At 42.0% G+C, this 14,493-nt stretch overlaps 1 protein-coding gene across 1 annotated transcript in view; it reads left to right on the top strand.

Annotated features, from left to right (window-relative positions):
• Positions 1 to 14,493, top strand: part of SLC4A10 (solute carrier family 4 member 10) — a 299,055-nt gene that overhangs the window by 110,893 nt on the left and 173,669 nt on the right. Inside the window, 2 exon segments of the mRNA XM_029605602.1 lie at positions 13,919 to 14,093; positions 14,314 to 14,447. Of these exon segments, the coding sequence (XP_029461462.1) occupies positions 13,919 to 14,093; positions 14,314 to 14,447 (309 nt within the window).

A 14,493-nucleotide genomic window follows, 5' to 3' on the forward strand; every position in this document is an offset into this window, starting at 1 on the left:
TATAGAACTGCTGATATTTATGGAAAAACGTCACACGTACGGGAACATTTAAAGCCAAGATATAGCAAAATTATGAAAAGTACAGAAAAGGGTGACTAAGATGATAAAGGGGAGGGAAATATCACACTTTTAGCGTTTCTTCGGATGGTTCTTCCTCTACTGCCATTCCTCTATCAATTGGTGTGCCTCAGGGCTCTGTCCTGGGCCCTCTTCTCTTCTCACTATATACTACTTCCCTTGCTGCTCTGAGTTCCTCTTATGGCTTTCAATTTCAGTTTTATGATGATAACTCCCAAATCTACCTTTGTACACCAGAAATTTCACCAGAAATCCAGTGCTGGATCTCGGCCTGCTTGTCTGACATTCCTGCCTGGATGTCCCACTGCCACCTCAAACTCAATATGGCCAAGACAGATCTCCTTATCTTTCCCACCAAGCCCACCTCCCCTCTTCCTCCTTTCTCTGTTTCTGTGGATAACACAGCCATCCCAGTCCCATCAGCCCGTAACCTTGGAGTCCTCTTCAGCTCCTCTCTGTCCTTCTCTATGCATATCCAAAACACTGCTAAAACATGTTGTTTCTTTCTTTATAACATTGCCAAAATCCATCTTTTCCTTTCTGAACACAATACCAGAACTCTTTTCTTCTCTTTCATCTCCTCCCGTTTAGACTATTGCAACCTGCTCTTCACAGGTCTCCCGGCAAGCCATCTCTTTCCACTGCAGTCTGTCCTAAATTCAGCTGCATGACTTATCTTTCGCCAAAATCGCTATGCTCACATAACCCCTTTTCTGAAGTCACTGCATTGGCTCCCTATCTGCTCCCGTATACAGTTCAAGCTCCTCTTTCCCACCTACAAATGCCTTCACACTGCAGTACCTCACTACTTCTCCTGATTTATCTCTCTCTACACTCCTCCTTGTGTATTTTTAAATTTTATGTCTAATTGTCTGCTTTTAGTCTTGATAACTAAATTTCTTTTTAAACATTATCTTGCTTTATACCCCAAGTCTCTTGTCCTGTATGTTTGTCTTATTAGAGTGTAAGCTCTATGAGAAGGGACTGTCTTTTTGTATGTTTGTACAGCACTGTGTATGTTGTGTAATGCTATAGAAATATAGGTGACCAAAATGTAAAGGGGATGGATCAGTTCCCCTATGACAAAAGACTAAAAAGGTTAGGGCTGTTCAGCTTGGAGAAGAAATGGCTGAGGGGAGATATGATAGAGGTCTACAAAATCATGAAAGGACTTGAACAGGTAAATGTAAATCAGTTATTTACTCTCTCAAACAATAAAAGGATTAGGGGACACTCCATGAAGTTATCATGTGGCACATTTAAAATAAATTGGAGAAAATTCTTTTTCACTCAATGCATAATTAAGCTCTGGAATTCATTGCCAGAGGATGAGGTTATGGCAGTTAGCGTAACTGGGTTTAAAAAAGGTTTGGATAAGTTCCTAAAGGAGAAGTTTGGGTACTTGCCAGGTACTTGTAACTTGAAATGGCCACTGTTGGAAACAGGATCCTGGGCTTGATGGACCCTTGGTCTGACCCAGTATGGCATATCTTATTTTCTTATGCTCTTATGTTAAGTAGTAGTAGTAGTAGTAGTAGTAGGAAAGGCTAAAGAGGTTAGGGCTCTTCAGCTTGAAGAAGAGATAGCTGAGGAGAAATATGATAGAGGTCTATAAAATAATATGTGAGTGGAATGGGTAAACGCATATCGGTTGTTTTCTCTGTCAAAAAGTAGAAAAACTAGGGGAAATTCAATGAAATTATTAGGTAATACATTTAAGACAAATAGGAGAAAAAATGTTTTTTACTCAATGCATAATTAAATTCTGGAATTTGTTGCTGGAGGATGTAGTGAAAGCTGTTAGGTTTAGACAAGTTCCTGAAAGAATACTCCATAAATCATTATTAAGGTGGACTTGAGGTAATCCACTGGAATAAATAGCATGGAATCTATAGACCTTTTGAGATCCTGCCAGGTATTTGTGACCTGGATTGGCAACTACTGGAATAGGATGCTGGGCTTATTGGACCTTTGGTCTGACCCAGTATGGCAAATATGTTCCCACTATGACAGTACTACATTAAATCAATTTTAAAACGTTATTTTTCCTTTCCTCTTATGGCAATCAATTACCATGTTCATTTACTGTAAATTAAAATTAATCCTTTAGAAAATCTATTTGTAATAATCTGAGTAAAATAATCTAAATACATTCATTGTACTTAACTCAAATTTCTAGATAAATCAAGACCAAAATGTAACACTAGCATGGCTGACCTCTTTGAAACTTAGGGGGTCATTTTCTATGTGGATCACACGCGATAAGGGACATTTCCCACGTAAAATGTCCCTTATTGGGGTGGAGTCGGGGTAGCGTCAGCCCCGGAAGAGTAGGAGTCAGGGTGGTACCGGGGCTGATGCCGCGAAGACTTCGCCGACAGCGAAAGGTACGCTTCTTTATCGCTGTCTGTTTCGCGCCGAATAACTGCACCTTTTATGGTGCAGTTATTCGGCGCGACGCCAGCAGCGATCGCACCGTGGAGGTGCTATCGCTGCCGGCTATCGCAGGACCACCCCCGGCTTTGCCCCCCCCCCCCCCCCATTACTGCAGGATTCCCGACACTGCGGTGTTTTTGTAAATCTAGGCCTTAGATTGTAAGCCTTCTGAGGACAGGGAAATACCTACAGTATGCTTTGAAGTGGTTGACTAGTCATGAAAGGCAGATTGTAAATCAAAAATGACATTAAATTGCTCACAGTTTAGCCTGAATCTTGTGAATGATGCAAGGGGACTAAAAAGTGTCTTCACAGACACTTAGCTATGATGTCAGAAAGGAGGTATAGTATTTTTCAGATATTTCCCAATGGGAGGTGTCTAAGATTCTGAAAGTTGAACATAGCTAAGGAGTTTAGAAGGAGCTGTCTTCTTCTGTGTATCTTGGCAGTCTAGGACTGAAGGTCAGAGTCACTGAAGCTGCAGGAGAGGGTGCTTCAAATAGTTGTGAGGGGTTTCAAGTAGGAAGCTTTTACAGATTCTTACTAAGGGGAAATCTCTCCTAGATGTCTTGTTTTGTTGGAAGACATCCAGATCTGTCTAGTTGTGGAGAAGTAGTAATACATTCAAGAGTAATCCAAGTTCCAGAGCATGTATATCTACATCTGAGGAGGTTCTGCACCCAAGAGAGAGCTAGCAGAGATTTCTATGTCAATTGGAATAAAAGTCTCAGTGGGGAGATATTGGCATGAGAAGAATCTAAGCTCTGGAGCAAGGAATCTGCTCTATGTATTCTGATCAGGGACCTACAAGGGATTCTCTAAAACTAGAAGCTCTAAGAGTAGTCGGATAGGGGTTTGGAGTCTGAGTCAGTCCCTGCTTGTTGCTGAACTGTATTTGTCGCTTTTGGGATTTTTTTTTTTGAATGTTACACACAAAATCTTTGCTTTTAGTCCATTGTTCATTCCTCCTTCAATGTTTCAGTAAAACTTTTTATTTTTGAAGAAGCAAAATAGTATGGGCTGTGGATTTTTTGTTTTGTTGTGTCTGTGTCATACCCCTGTGAGCCCCAAAGCTATAGCTTCTCTTCACAGAAGAACCTCAGGGGCTGCAGCAAATTAGCCAATACCCTGCAACACCCATATGCACCAAACACTGTAGAAGAAGAGGTCAAGGGGTTTTCAATGAGAATTGGCAATAAAAAATCATTTAAAACCCAGTGGCTTGAGGAAATGTAGCCAAGAACTACTTTACCAGTTTGTACCTGTGATGAAATACCTGGGTCAATAGAACAGTGGTTTTCAACACTATCCTGAAGGCACAGCACACCTAAACTGGTCTGTTTGGTTTTTTTAAGATATCTATAATGAATATGGATGAGATATTTACATACATTGGAGACCCACTGTATACAGAGCTTGCTCATGCATTTTCATTGTGGCTATCCTGAAAAAAAACAGACGTTAGAAGTGTCCCCAGAAAACTACAGGTTTAGATTTTCACGGGTGGACCTGGAGTTTGAAAAGAAGCAGATCTGCACCACACTAGTGAATGCATGAGAAGTCAAGAGTATGGCGGCAGCACTGCAACATGGGGAAGCAATGATTTAGTTTATTGTTCCCAACTTGTAATTAAAGCATCCAGAAGACTCATTTTTCTAATCGCACCCTTTTCAGAACAAAGGACAGTTTTCTTTCTTTCTAAACATTTCTATTTTCTCTTTTTTTTTTTAAATACTCCTCTTTCCTCCACCATGTGACCAGATAATAAGAACCTTTCAAGTCAGAAAAATAATCAATTGCAGAGGGTTTTTCTTTCCTTCCTTGGATTTAAACCAAGTTGTACAGGCCACATGGCTTCCTTTCATAAAAGGAGAAAAACCCTTCCAAATGACCCCACTGTTTGGCATCTGCTGAAGCAAGTAGCCGGGAGGGTACATTCTGTTTCAGTCTAATACCTGTTAATACACAGATAATCTGCTTCTAGGGCTTATTTTATTTTATTTTATTTGCAAAGTAAATCCTGAGTGAGATTTGTAGAAGCAAACGTGAACCTCTCATGTTTGTAGGCTGAAATCTGCTGCTGTGTGATTTGGTGAATCATCCTTAATGCACAGTCGGGCAGGGAGCAGAGGAAATGCTTCTCTCAAACTTTACACTTTAATTTGGCTTGAAAGCATTTTTTCTTAACTCACTGCTTTTAATAGATATAGAAATTATCCTCTGGATGCAATTTCAGGGGGCGTTTTTTGTTTTTTTTACCCGGTCAAACCTTAAAATATAATGACCTCTTTATACACTCACATGCTCTGATTACAAAAGTAACCACATTACTTATCACAGTGCTTCCAGAGGGAATTTTTTTTTTTTTTGCTATAATGTTAAAATAAAGTAAACTATAAGTGAAAATTGTATTTATATTGCGCAATGTGTTAGTATATGAGAGAGCTAGAAAGAGATTACAGCCTGAGTTTGAGTAATAGTAGGTTACATGATATGCTGAAGGGCAATAGCTGGGGACTTGAACCAGCACCTCAGATTTAAAGCTTTCTTGCCACACAAATCTCTGTGCTATACTGCTGGCAATGAATGGGAGAGGGCAAAGGCCCTGGCCCGGATAAATGGATACTTTCCTGCATAAGATGGCCTGACTGGAAACTGCCCTTCTGCAATCCGGCTTAAAGTAGACGCGGCTTCCATAACACTCATTTTGCCCACCCTCTCCTGCCTACACCAGCAGTAGGTGCAAACCATGTGGACACTTACTGGTAAATTTTAAAAGAAACGCACGTGCACCCATAAACATTGCCTCATTTTATAAAGTATGTGCATAGCATTTAAAATACTCATGGAGCATGTATGCCAACAGCCTTTATGAGAGAGAGAGAAAAAGAAAGAGAGAGGACTCTGCATAGGGTCAGTCTGACTCTGTATATATAGGGACCACTGTAGAGGGGCAGTGGGTTAGGGTTAAGGTGGGTGGTGTTACAGACACATTCAGAGGTATTTAGTGTAAAATTGACATCACTAAAGAATTTTAGTCCTTATAAGCAATGAAAAGTCTCACAAGAGGAATTGGTTTGTACACTGCAGCCTCTGCTAGCTGCTTGTACAAATCAACTCCTTTCCATCGCTTATAGGGACTGTGATTCTTTAGTGATATCAGTTTTACAATGAATACCTCTGAATGTGTCTGTAACACCACCCACCCCGATTCAAAGTACCCCTCTACAGTGGTACCTAAATATAGAGTGTCAGGGTGACCCTATGCAGAGTTCCCATCTTTCTCTCTCTTATACATATGTTGAGGACTTCTGTGACTCCTGAGGACCTGTAGCAAAATTATGCATGTCGCCTCTGCAAAATTTGTGGTTATGCACATCAGTCTTGCCTTTTGATGCCGCGTCCTTCCCGGCTTCTTAAAATTCATATTGCTTATGTGCGTGGATGGCTGTTTTTGCAAATGCAATGCTTTTAAAATCCACCTCTTAACACGCACACTTTACATATAGAAAACAATCTGGGGAGTTTCTCTTGGAAAATGAGTGTAGAGCAACCGATGTAGTTTGCAACCATGTGAGGCTGTTTAAAACTTACCCCTAAAGGGCATTGCTTGGGATCACTCTACAAAGCCTGCAAGTTTGGGTCCTCATGCTTTGATCGTTCTTGGACATTGTCTGTGCTCTGCTGTGCTGTAGGGTCATCTCTGTATTACAGGGGTTTGGGGGTCACTAAGGCAATTTCTACAAACACAGGGTATGCAGACGTCATATTTGCTGTGGAAATTAAGCCTATTAACCAAATGTAGCCAGTTTACATGTGTACACTGATGATAAATCTAATGGTTCACATTTCAGGGAACATAATTTGGCATTTGATAGACTCCAAAATTGCCTTTAGCAGCATTTATTTATTTATTTTAAGTTTTTCTATACCGGCATTCGCGATGGGTATCGCATCATGTCGGTTTACAATTAACAAGTGAAGAGGTAACAAGAGGTCATAAATAACAATAAATAACAAAAATTAAAAAAGGTAGTAGTAATAGTAACAATATACAAGTGAAAGTTAAGGGTTGCAGTTACAATAAAACAGGATAGTAATAACTTGGAACAGAGAAAAGAAGCTGGGGTTTTTAACTAGATACATATGATACATATATGCATATCAATGCATATATAATAAGCTTCCAAAAATCATATCAATGCATATATAATAAGCTTCCAAAAATCAAGGAAACATCAGAAATAGGTAGACACCTGCACAATATAAGAAAAGCCTTTATTCAGTTCTCAAGGGATGGATACAGTATTGTGGTAGCTCTTGCTATGGGAGCCGAGACACAATACCACTCAGCTGCTTGCCTAGGTTGGAACGTCACTGTGTTTGGCTTACCATTTATAGAATTAGTTTTCTAGATAATCGTGTTTTCTGGCACAAGAAAAATAAAACCCTCAAGTCTTCTTGGCTGGCTGACATAACTTAGGAGCATGTACCATTCCCTCAGCTCTCGTGTGTAAAAGGGCAAGCCATTGTAGTCCTTGGATGATATAAGTAAGCTACCACTTGATAACAGATACAAAGTATATCATAATAATCCAAAACTGACATATTTGTCTGTTTTACCTTCTTTTTTTTATTTCATGTGCAGTAACATAGGTAGTAGATTCCCTATATAAATATTTAAAAAAGGAAGCTCCCTGTGATTTGTACTATGAGGTTTGAACCCATCGTACTGTGTGCTTGTTGTCCACTGTGCATGCGCAGGAGGAAAACAGTGCACACTAATTGCAAATAGTGCATATTCATTACCGGAAGGTGCAATCTGGGATTATTGGGCAACTAAGGTTTTGTAAAGATAGGTGGAGATGGGGTTCATGAGGTGGGAGGCAAGGTGGGACATTCTTTTTATTGGGGTGTTAGGAGAGGAAGGGGTTATATCAGGGTATGTGAGGGGGGGGGGATGTGTACATAGAAGCAATGTTATTGTACCCCCTTCATTTTTATGATTTTCCTGCTGGTATTTTTATAAAACATTCTTCTAAGAAAAGATTTTTCTGATGTATGTATAAATGATTTACAGCCGACAAAATCTCTTTACATTTTAAACAGGCCGATACAGTACAGTGCGCTCCGGCAGAGTGCACTGTTAACCCGTGATTGGACGTGCGTTTTCGATGCGCTAGCGTTACCCCTTATTCAGTAAGGGGTTGAAAACGCACGTCCAACCACGCCCCCCCCCCCCCCCGAACCTAATAGCGCCCGCAACATGCAAATGCATGTTGATGGCCCTATTAGGTATTCCCGCGCGATTCAGAAAGGAAAATGTGCAGCCAAGCCACACATTTTGCTTTCAGAAATTAGCGCCTACCCAAAGGTAGGCGCTAATTTCTCCAGGCACTGCGATATTAAGTCGGAGGTCCCGAAAGTTACAAAAAGTTAAAAAAAAAAAAAAAATTGAAGTCGGTTCGCGGGTTGAAAACCGAACGCTCAATTTTGCCGGCGTCTGGTTTCCGAACCCATGGCTGTCAGAGGGTTTGAGAACCGATGCCGGCAAAATTGAGTGTCGGCTGTCAAACCCGCTGACAGCCGCCACTCCTGTCCAAAAAGAGGCACTAGGGACACGCTAGTGTCCCTAGTGCCTCTTTTTACCTCTTTTTACTGCCGGCCCTAATTTGAATATTGATTTGTGCGCACAGGAGAGTGGCCTGTGCGTGCACCGGGAGAGCGGGCGTTCACCCGCTCTCCCATGGACTTTACTGTATCGGCCCGAAAGTGAGGTAATCGTCATATTATATATGGATAACAACGAAAGGACTAATGTACCTCCACCATCTGAAAATTAATATGTGACCATTATTGTCATTTTTTTGTATCATTTAAATGACCTCATACTGGGCATCAACATGAATGCTTCATAGCACAACTTTTCTCTGCCAAAATTATAATCATAGGTCCCCCTCGTTTTGGTCCCCCGTCCCTCATTACCTAAAGTATCGCAGGCCTGCAATACTTTAGAAAATGAGGCCCTAAGTCAGATAGCTGGATAAGTAGCCCTTTTTAGATTTAGCCGGCTATCTGACTTAGCTGAATAGCGCTTTTAAGACCTATCCAGCTAAGTAGCGACTTTGCTGCTACTTCGTCGGATAAGTTGGAACTTGTCTGGGTAAGTGTCATTTTCAGGACTTAGCCAGTTAAATTGGAATTTAACCAGATAATTGGTGCATAAGTACTATACCTGTGTATCTTTACAACTAACTTTAAAAATATATGCATAAAGATTTTACCTGCATAATTTACAGGCATTTTCCCCCTTGTAAGTTGGTTTTACACAGGTAAGTAACATGCGCAGAAATGAGACTACCAATTTATTTATTTGACATTTATATATTGCTTATCAAAATTGTTAAGCAATTACAAACAAATTCACAAATCATTGTTAAACAAACATCTTCATAAATCAGAAGCTAAACAAATGTTAAAAATCAATAACAATCAGCAAGACAAAAATAGAACATAAAACACTGTCCAACTTGTTCTCTGTATTTCACCACGAAATCTAAAGCCTGCTGAAAACAATCTATGAAAAGGTGCACCAAAACCTCAAAATAGAAAAGCCTTCATATTATCTTTCTAAAGGTTGTTTATCCTATTTTATTCTTTACTTGTTGTGGAAGAGTATTACAGCATGTTCATCCCTATATATAGAACAGGCAATCACCTGACTCATCCAAGTGAGTCAAGAGATCTCTCGCTCTCATGATTTTCTAAGAAATCTAGAGCCTGCTGAAAGCAATCTATAGAAAGTGTGCACTAAAAGCTTTCTCAAACAGAAATTATCTACCAGTTCACCAAGTCTATCTGCAGGCCATCAAAACCATCTTAGCTGTACAGCTTCAGCACTCCCTATTTCACTCAGACCCCCCCATGTACTCAGTATTTCACTTTTAAGGTGTTTACAATCACTTACTCCAGAGATAGAGCAGGTGTAAATATAAGCAAGTAAACTGCCAAATAAACATGCTTAAATTGCTTATAAAATAGCAACTTACTCGTATAAATGATGGCCCCCTCCCCTTCTTTACACGTGCAGATTTACGTGCAAACCCTTACTTATGTTTGAGGTTTATAAAATAACATATGTGGGGAGATGCTATTTGCACGCGTATATGCTGATATTTATGCGCACAACTTTTGAATATTGAGCTTTGAACGTGTAAGTGCTAAAATTAGCACATACCTACATGTGCATCAAGGGCATTTGTGGCTCATGAAATGAGGGTGCAAAGGGATAGAGTGAGGAGTAATGTAAGGAAGTATTTCTTTACCATAAAAGGTGGTGGATGTCTGGAACATCCTGCCAGTGTTGGTGGTGGAGACAAGGACAGTATCTGAATCCATTAAAGCATGGGACAAGGATAGGGGGATCTCTGAGGGAGTGGTAGGGACTGTAGAACTGAGCAGTTGTGTGGCTGGGCAGAATAGATAGCCTGTATTAGAGATGTGAATCAGAACCGGAATCTGATCGGTTCCGGTTCCGATCCAAATCTAAAAACTTTTATCGCCCAGCCCGATTTGAGTTCTGATTATCGGCTGTGCCCGATCCGATAATCAAAAAACCCTCCCGAACCCCCAAAAAAGGTTTTAAAATTACCTGGTGGTCCAGCGGGAGCGCGGGGAGCGATCTCCCACTCTCAGGCCATCGGCTGCATTAATAAAAATGGCGCCAATGGCCCTTTGCCCTTACCATGTGACAGGGCAAAGGTAGCGCCGGCGCCATTTTGAATATTGGCAATATGGCCTGAGTGCAGGAGATCGCTCCTGGAACCCCGCTGGACCCCCAGGGACTTTTGGCCAGCTTGGGGGGGGGCCTCCTGACTCCCACAAGACTTGCCAAAAGTCCAGCGGGGGTCCAGGAGCGACCTCCTGCACTCGGACCGTATTGCCAGTATTCAAAATGGCGCCGGCGCTACCTTTGCCCTCACTATGTCATAGGGGCCAACCGTCCGACTGGGGGGGGGGGTGGTGGATTTGTTTTAAAGGGTCGGGGTGGGTTTAGGGGTTGTTTTGGTGTGCCGGTTTTCCCGCCCTCTCCCCTCCCCCGATTTATGATTTTTTCACGATAAATCGGGGGAATTTCTATTGTATCGCGACTAACGATTTTTGACGATTTAAAAAATATCTGACAATTTTTTTAAATCGTCAAAAAACGATTCACATCCCTAGCCTGTATCCTCTTTTTCTGACTATCATGTTTCTTTGTTTCCAGATGTGGCTTTATCGGGCTTACAGGAGATAGCTGGTATGCAGCTTCCTTCTGCTAAAGCAAAAATGTAACACCACTAATCAGGTGTTAAATTTTGTTCCAGGCCTCTTGCAGCCTGAAATCCCCTGTGCTCACCAGACTAAAGTGAAAGGTCAAGTTAGCATGGGGGGGGGATTTCCCATTCCCTGAATCCCAATGAAAAAAAAAAGTATCCCTCTCCTCCCATCTCCTTGAGAACGCTGCCTTCCCCAGTCATAGCAGGCATTCCTCACCCTTTGGGAAGCATCCTCTACTGTGGGAGGGTTGGGGGATATCTTGAACAATCACGAAAGGGAGCCCACTGACTGCCCAATCAGGAAAGAGAAAAACGGGCTTTACTGTTGAGTCCGGGTGCCATGGAGATGCTGCACGCTCAGGAGGGAGGGAGGGAGCTGCCGGAATGTGGTGACATCATTGTAAGCCTGCCACAGCTTAGCCACGTGTCACTTTTGGTGGGCTGGGGAGAGGGAAGGAGCTGCTTATTCTGTGGCCAAATTTGACATGGGAACAGCCACTGTGGTGTTCCACAACCCATGAAGAGCTGCCACCCTCAGGCCTCAGCCCAGGAGGAGTTCCTTCTGCTGTCAGGTCCTTACCCGGAGGAGACAAATCACAGCTGTAGCCTGCCAGAGGAAAAAATGTGGTGAGGTTGAGAAGGAGAATGGGCAAAGAGGCCAGAGAGAACGAGGAGGGGAGAGAATAAAGGCAAAAACGTTTAAACAAGTTAAACAAGCAAATCAAAACATGAGAAAATAAAAAAGTTGAGTAAATGAAGAAAAATACAAATATAAAGAGAAAAATGAGAAAAATTAATGAGAAAAAAGCAAAAAAGAAGTTGGGCAGGATAGGATGGAGGCTTTTTTTAGGTCTTAAAAAATTTTGGCTGGCATCTTAAGTTTAAAACATTTATTTCCAGGTCTTATGTGGTGTGGAATGGAGTGTGTGTCTGGTGTCCTTTGGTCTGTGTGTGTGTGTGATCTGTCTCTGTGTGTGATGTGGTCTGCCTGCCTGTGTCTTAGGGGGTGGTGTGTCTGTGTTTTTCTATCTAGGTATTTCTGTGCTTGTCTGGATGATTAGTTTGTGTCTCTCTGTGGGGTCTCTTTGTGTCTATCTGAGTATGGGGCAGATATTTCACTCTATTGGTCTGGAGTGGGGTGTCTGTGTCTGTCTAGATATGAGGTACCTATTTCTTTCTCTGTCGGTCTGGGTATGGGGTCTCTGCCTCTCTGTGCCTGTGTGTATGTATGTGTGAGCTTACTCCTTTTACAAACTTGAAGAGAAACAAAATGGGGGCTTTGAACCACTAGCTGACAGTGTGGCTGCCTGGTGATTACCCTTCACACATAGCAGGAACCCCCCAGAGAGGCATTCTCCATGTAGCAGGACACTGCCCTTCCAAGAAGCAACCTCAAAGGGCTTCCCCACCCAGAAGCAAATACCCCCCCCCCCCAAACTCTCATTCCCCTCCCTCTGCATAGCAGCATACCAGGACCCCACCCTTCAGGAAACAAGTTTTACCAGTTTAGAGGTGTTGGTTCTTTATAGGTAGGGGAGAAATCAGATCCCTGCTGCCCATAACCCAGCTAGAAGTGAATGATGATGCTAGGAGACCCTTCACCAGTATTACTATCATGGGCTGCACTATTGAGTAGTAGTATCATCACGTAATAGTGGTGAATCACCCCTAGTGATGTGATTCACTAGCAGCTGTGGTACAAGCAGAAGAGCTCTGATATCCCTCCTGCCCATGATGATCCTTCTCCTGCGGACTGATTAGACCAGTTTCTGAGTGGTGGTGGAGGTGATTGGTGGGTCTTACCATGAACTGGGGAGAGGGTTTATAGAAGGGATGCCGCTGGTGAAAGGGTAAGTTTTGTGGGAGGAGACTTCTTTGAGGGAAGAGAAGCGGGACTTCCTGCTGTGCGTCAAAGTGGATGCTTCCTGAGGAGTTCCTGCTATACGCCTGAGGTTGCTTCTGGGAATGGCAAGGGAATACATGCTATGTGTCTAAGCAGGGGAGGGGGGAGGGGGGGTTTCCTGCTATGCACCAGGGCAGATATTTCACAGAGGGTGCCTACCATGCACCAGATGGCGAATACTTCCCGGGAGGTTCTTGCTATCCTCCTGGGTGGATAATTCTAGGGGGATGCCCGCTGTGCACTGAATGGAGGACGCTTCCTGGGAAGTAGCAGGGAGATGCCTGCTAGGTGCTGATGCTGGGGAGACCGGATGTTCCTATTGGAGGACATAATGATGCTTGGAAGGGGGGGCCAAATTTGTTTCCCAAATTTTTCAGGGAGAGGAAATCTCCCGCGCTGACTGGCCCTTTCTCGTTGGCTCATTAGCAGCAGGGATTTTGAGCTGCAGCCAACATGGATTTTAGAATCTGTTTGCGTGTGAGAACTGCAGGCACACTATTGATAACGAGTTTTACCATATCCTTGGTAAATATGTTTGCATAGCACATTAAGGCCCCTTGAACATATACATAAACATTGTAATGAGTGGCACAGAAAAACTTTTTTTTTTAGTTTGTTTTATTGCACAGGCCCCTGAATCCTGAAATAGTTGCCAAGTATGAATAGAATTGAGAGTGAAGCCAAATGAAATAATTCACCCTTGGATGTTGGCTTAATTAATTTATCGGTAGAAGACAGTGCTAGATGTTACAGTTGTTCTGTCTACATACTGATTCACAATGAAGGTGATTTGTCTTCTGTCTCTGTTTTTCACCTTTACCATACCCAGTGCTGCCCCAGGGATTTGATTGCATTTTTTTTATTTCCTTCTGCACTGACTCAGAAGCAGGGTACTAAGTGTATTATATACTGTATACACGGCACAGCATGCTTCACTTCTACTTGGCCAGAGTCTGCAAACTTCTGACCACCCCTGACTTTCATGTTCAATAATTTTGTCAACCACTGAAAATTATTTTTAAATTAGATTTCTCATGCCAGCATGCTATAGTGAGTGTGTTGCATTTAGAAACCTTAATTTAATTCCAGATGATCAGAATTTCTTTTGACAGATAGCTTTGCTCCGGATCTCACCTTCTCCACAGGAGGAAAAACATGACATGCTTTTTTTTTTCCTGTTTAGGCTATTTGGGGGACTGATCCTAGACATTAAAAGAAAAGCCCCTTTCTTCTGGAGCGACTTCAGGGATGCAGTCAGCTTGCAGTGTCTGGCATCATTTTTGTTTCTCTACTGTGCTTGTATGTCTCCCGTCATCACATTTGGAGGCTTGCTTGGAGAAGCAACTGAAGGTCGTATAGTATGTGCAGCTACCTTAATTGTAACTTTAAAAATAAATGCAGTTTTAGAGGCGTTTTCTTTGTAGCCATATGCTCTATAATCATCAGTAATGTCTATAATCATTTCTAGTAATTTATTTATGTTTTACATTGGATAGAAAATTATCCTACATATGCTGTTCATATTGTATTAGAAAGTGAATTAAAACATGTATTTTACTTTTTTTTTTTCTCCTGCAGAGTGCAATAGAATCTCTCTTTGGCGCCTCTATGACCGGAATAGCATATTCACTTTTTGGTGGCCAACCCCTAACCATACTGGGCAGCACTGGGCCAGTTTTGGTGTTTGAAAAGATATTATACAAATTTTGCAAGTAAGTTTACATACTTTTCTGATCTTGGACTAAGTAATGTATATCA

The sequence above is a fragment of the Rhinatrema bivittatum genome, chromosome 6, assembly GCF_901001135.1.
Source record: "Rhinatrema bivittatum chromosome 6, aRhiBiv1.1, whole genome shotgun sequence".
In the NCBI taxonomy this organism is placed as follows: Eukaryota; Metazoa; Chordata; class Amphibia; order Gymnophiona; family Rhinatrematidae; genus Rhinatrema; species Rhinatrema bivittatum.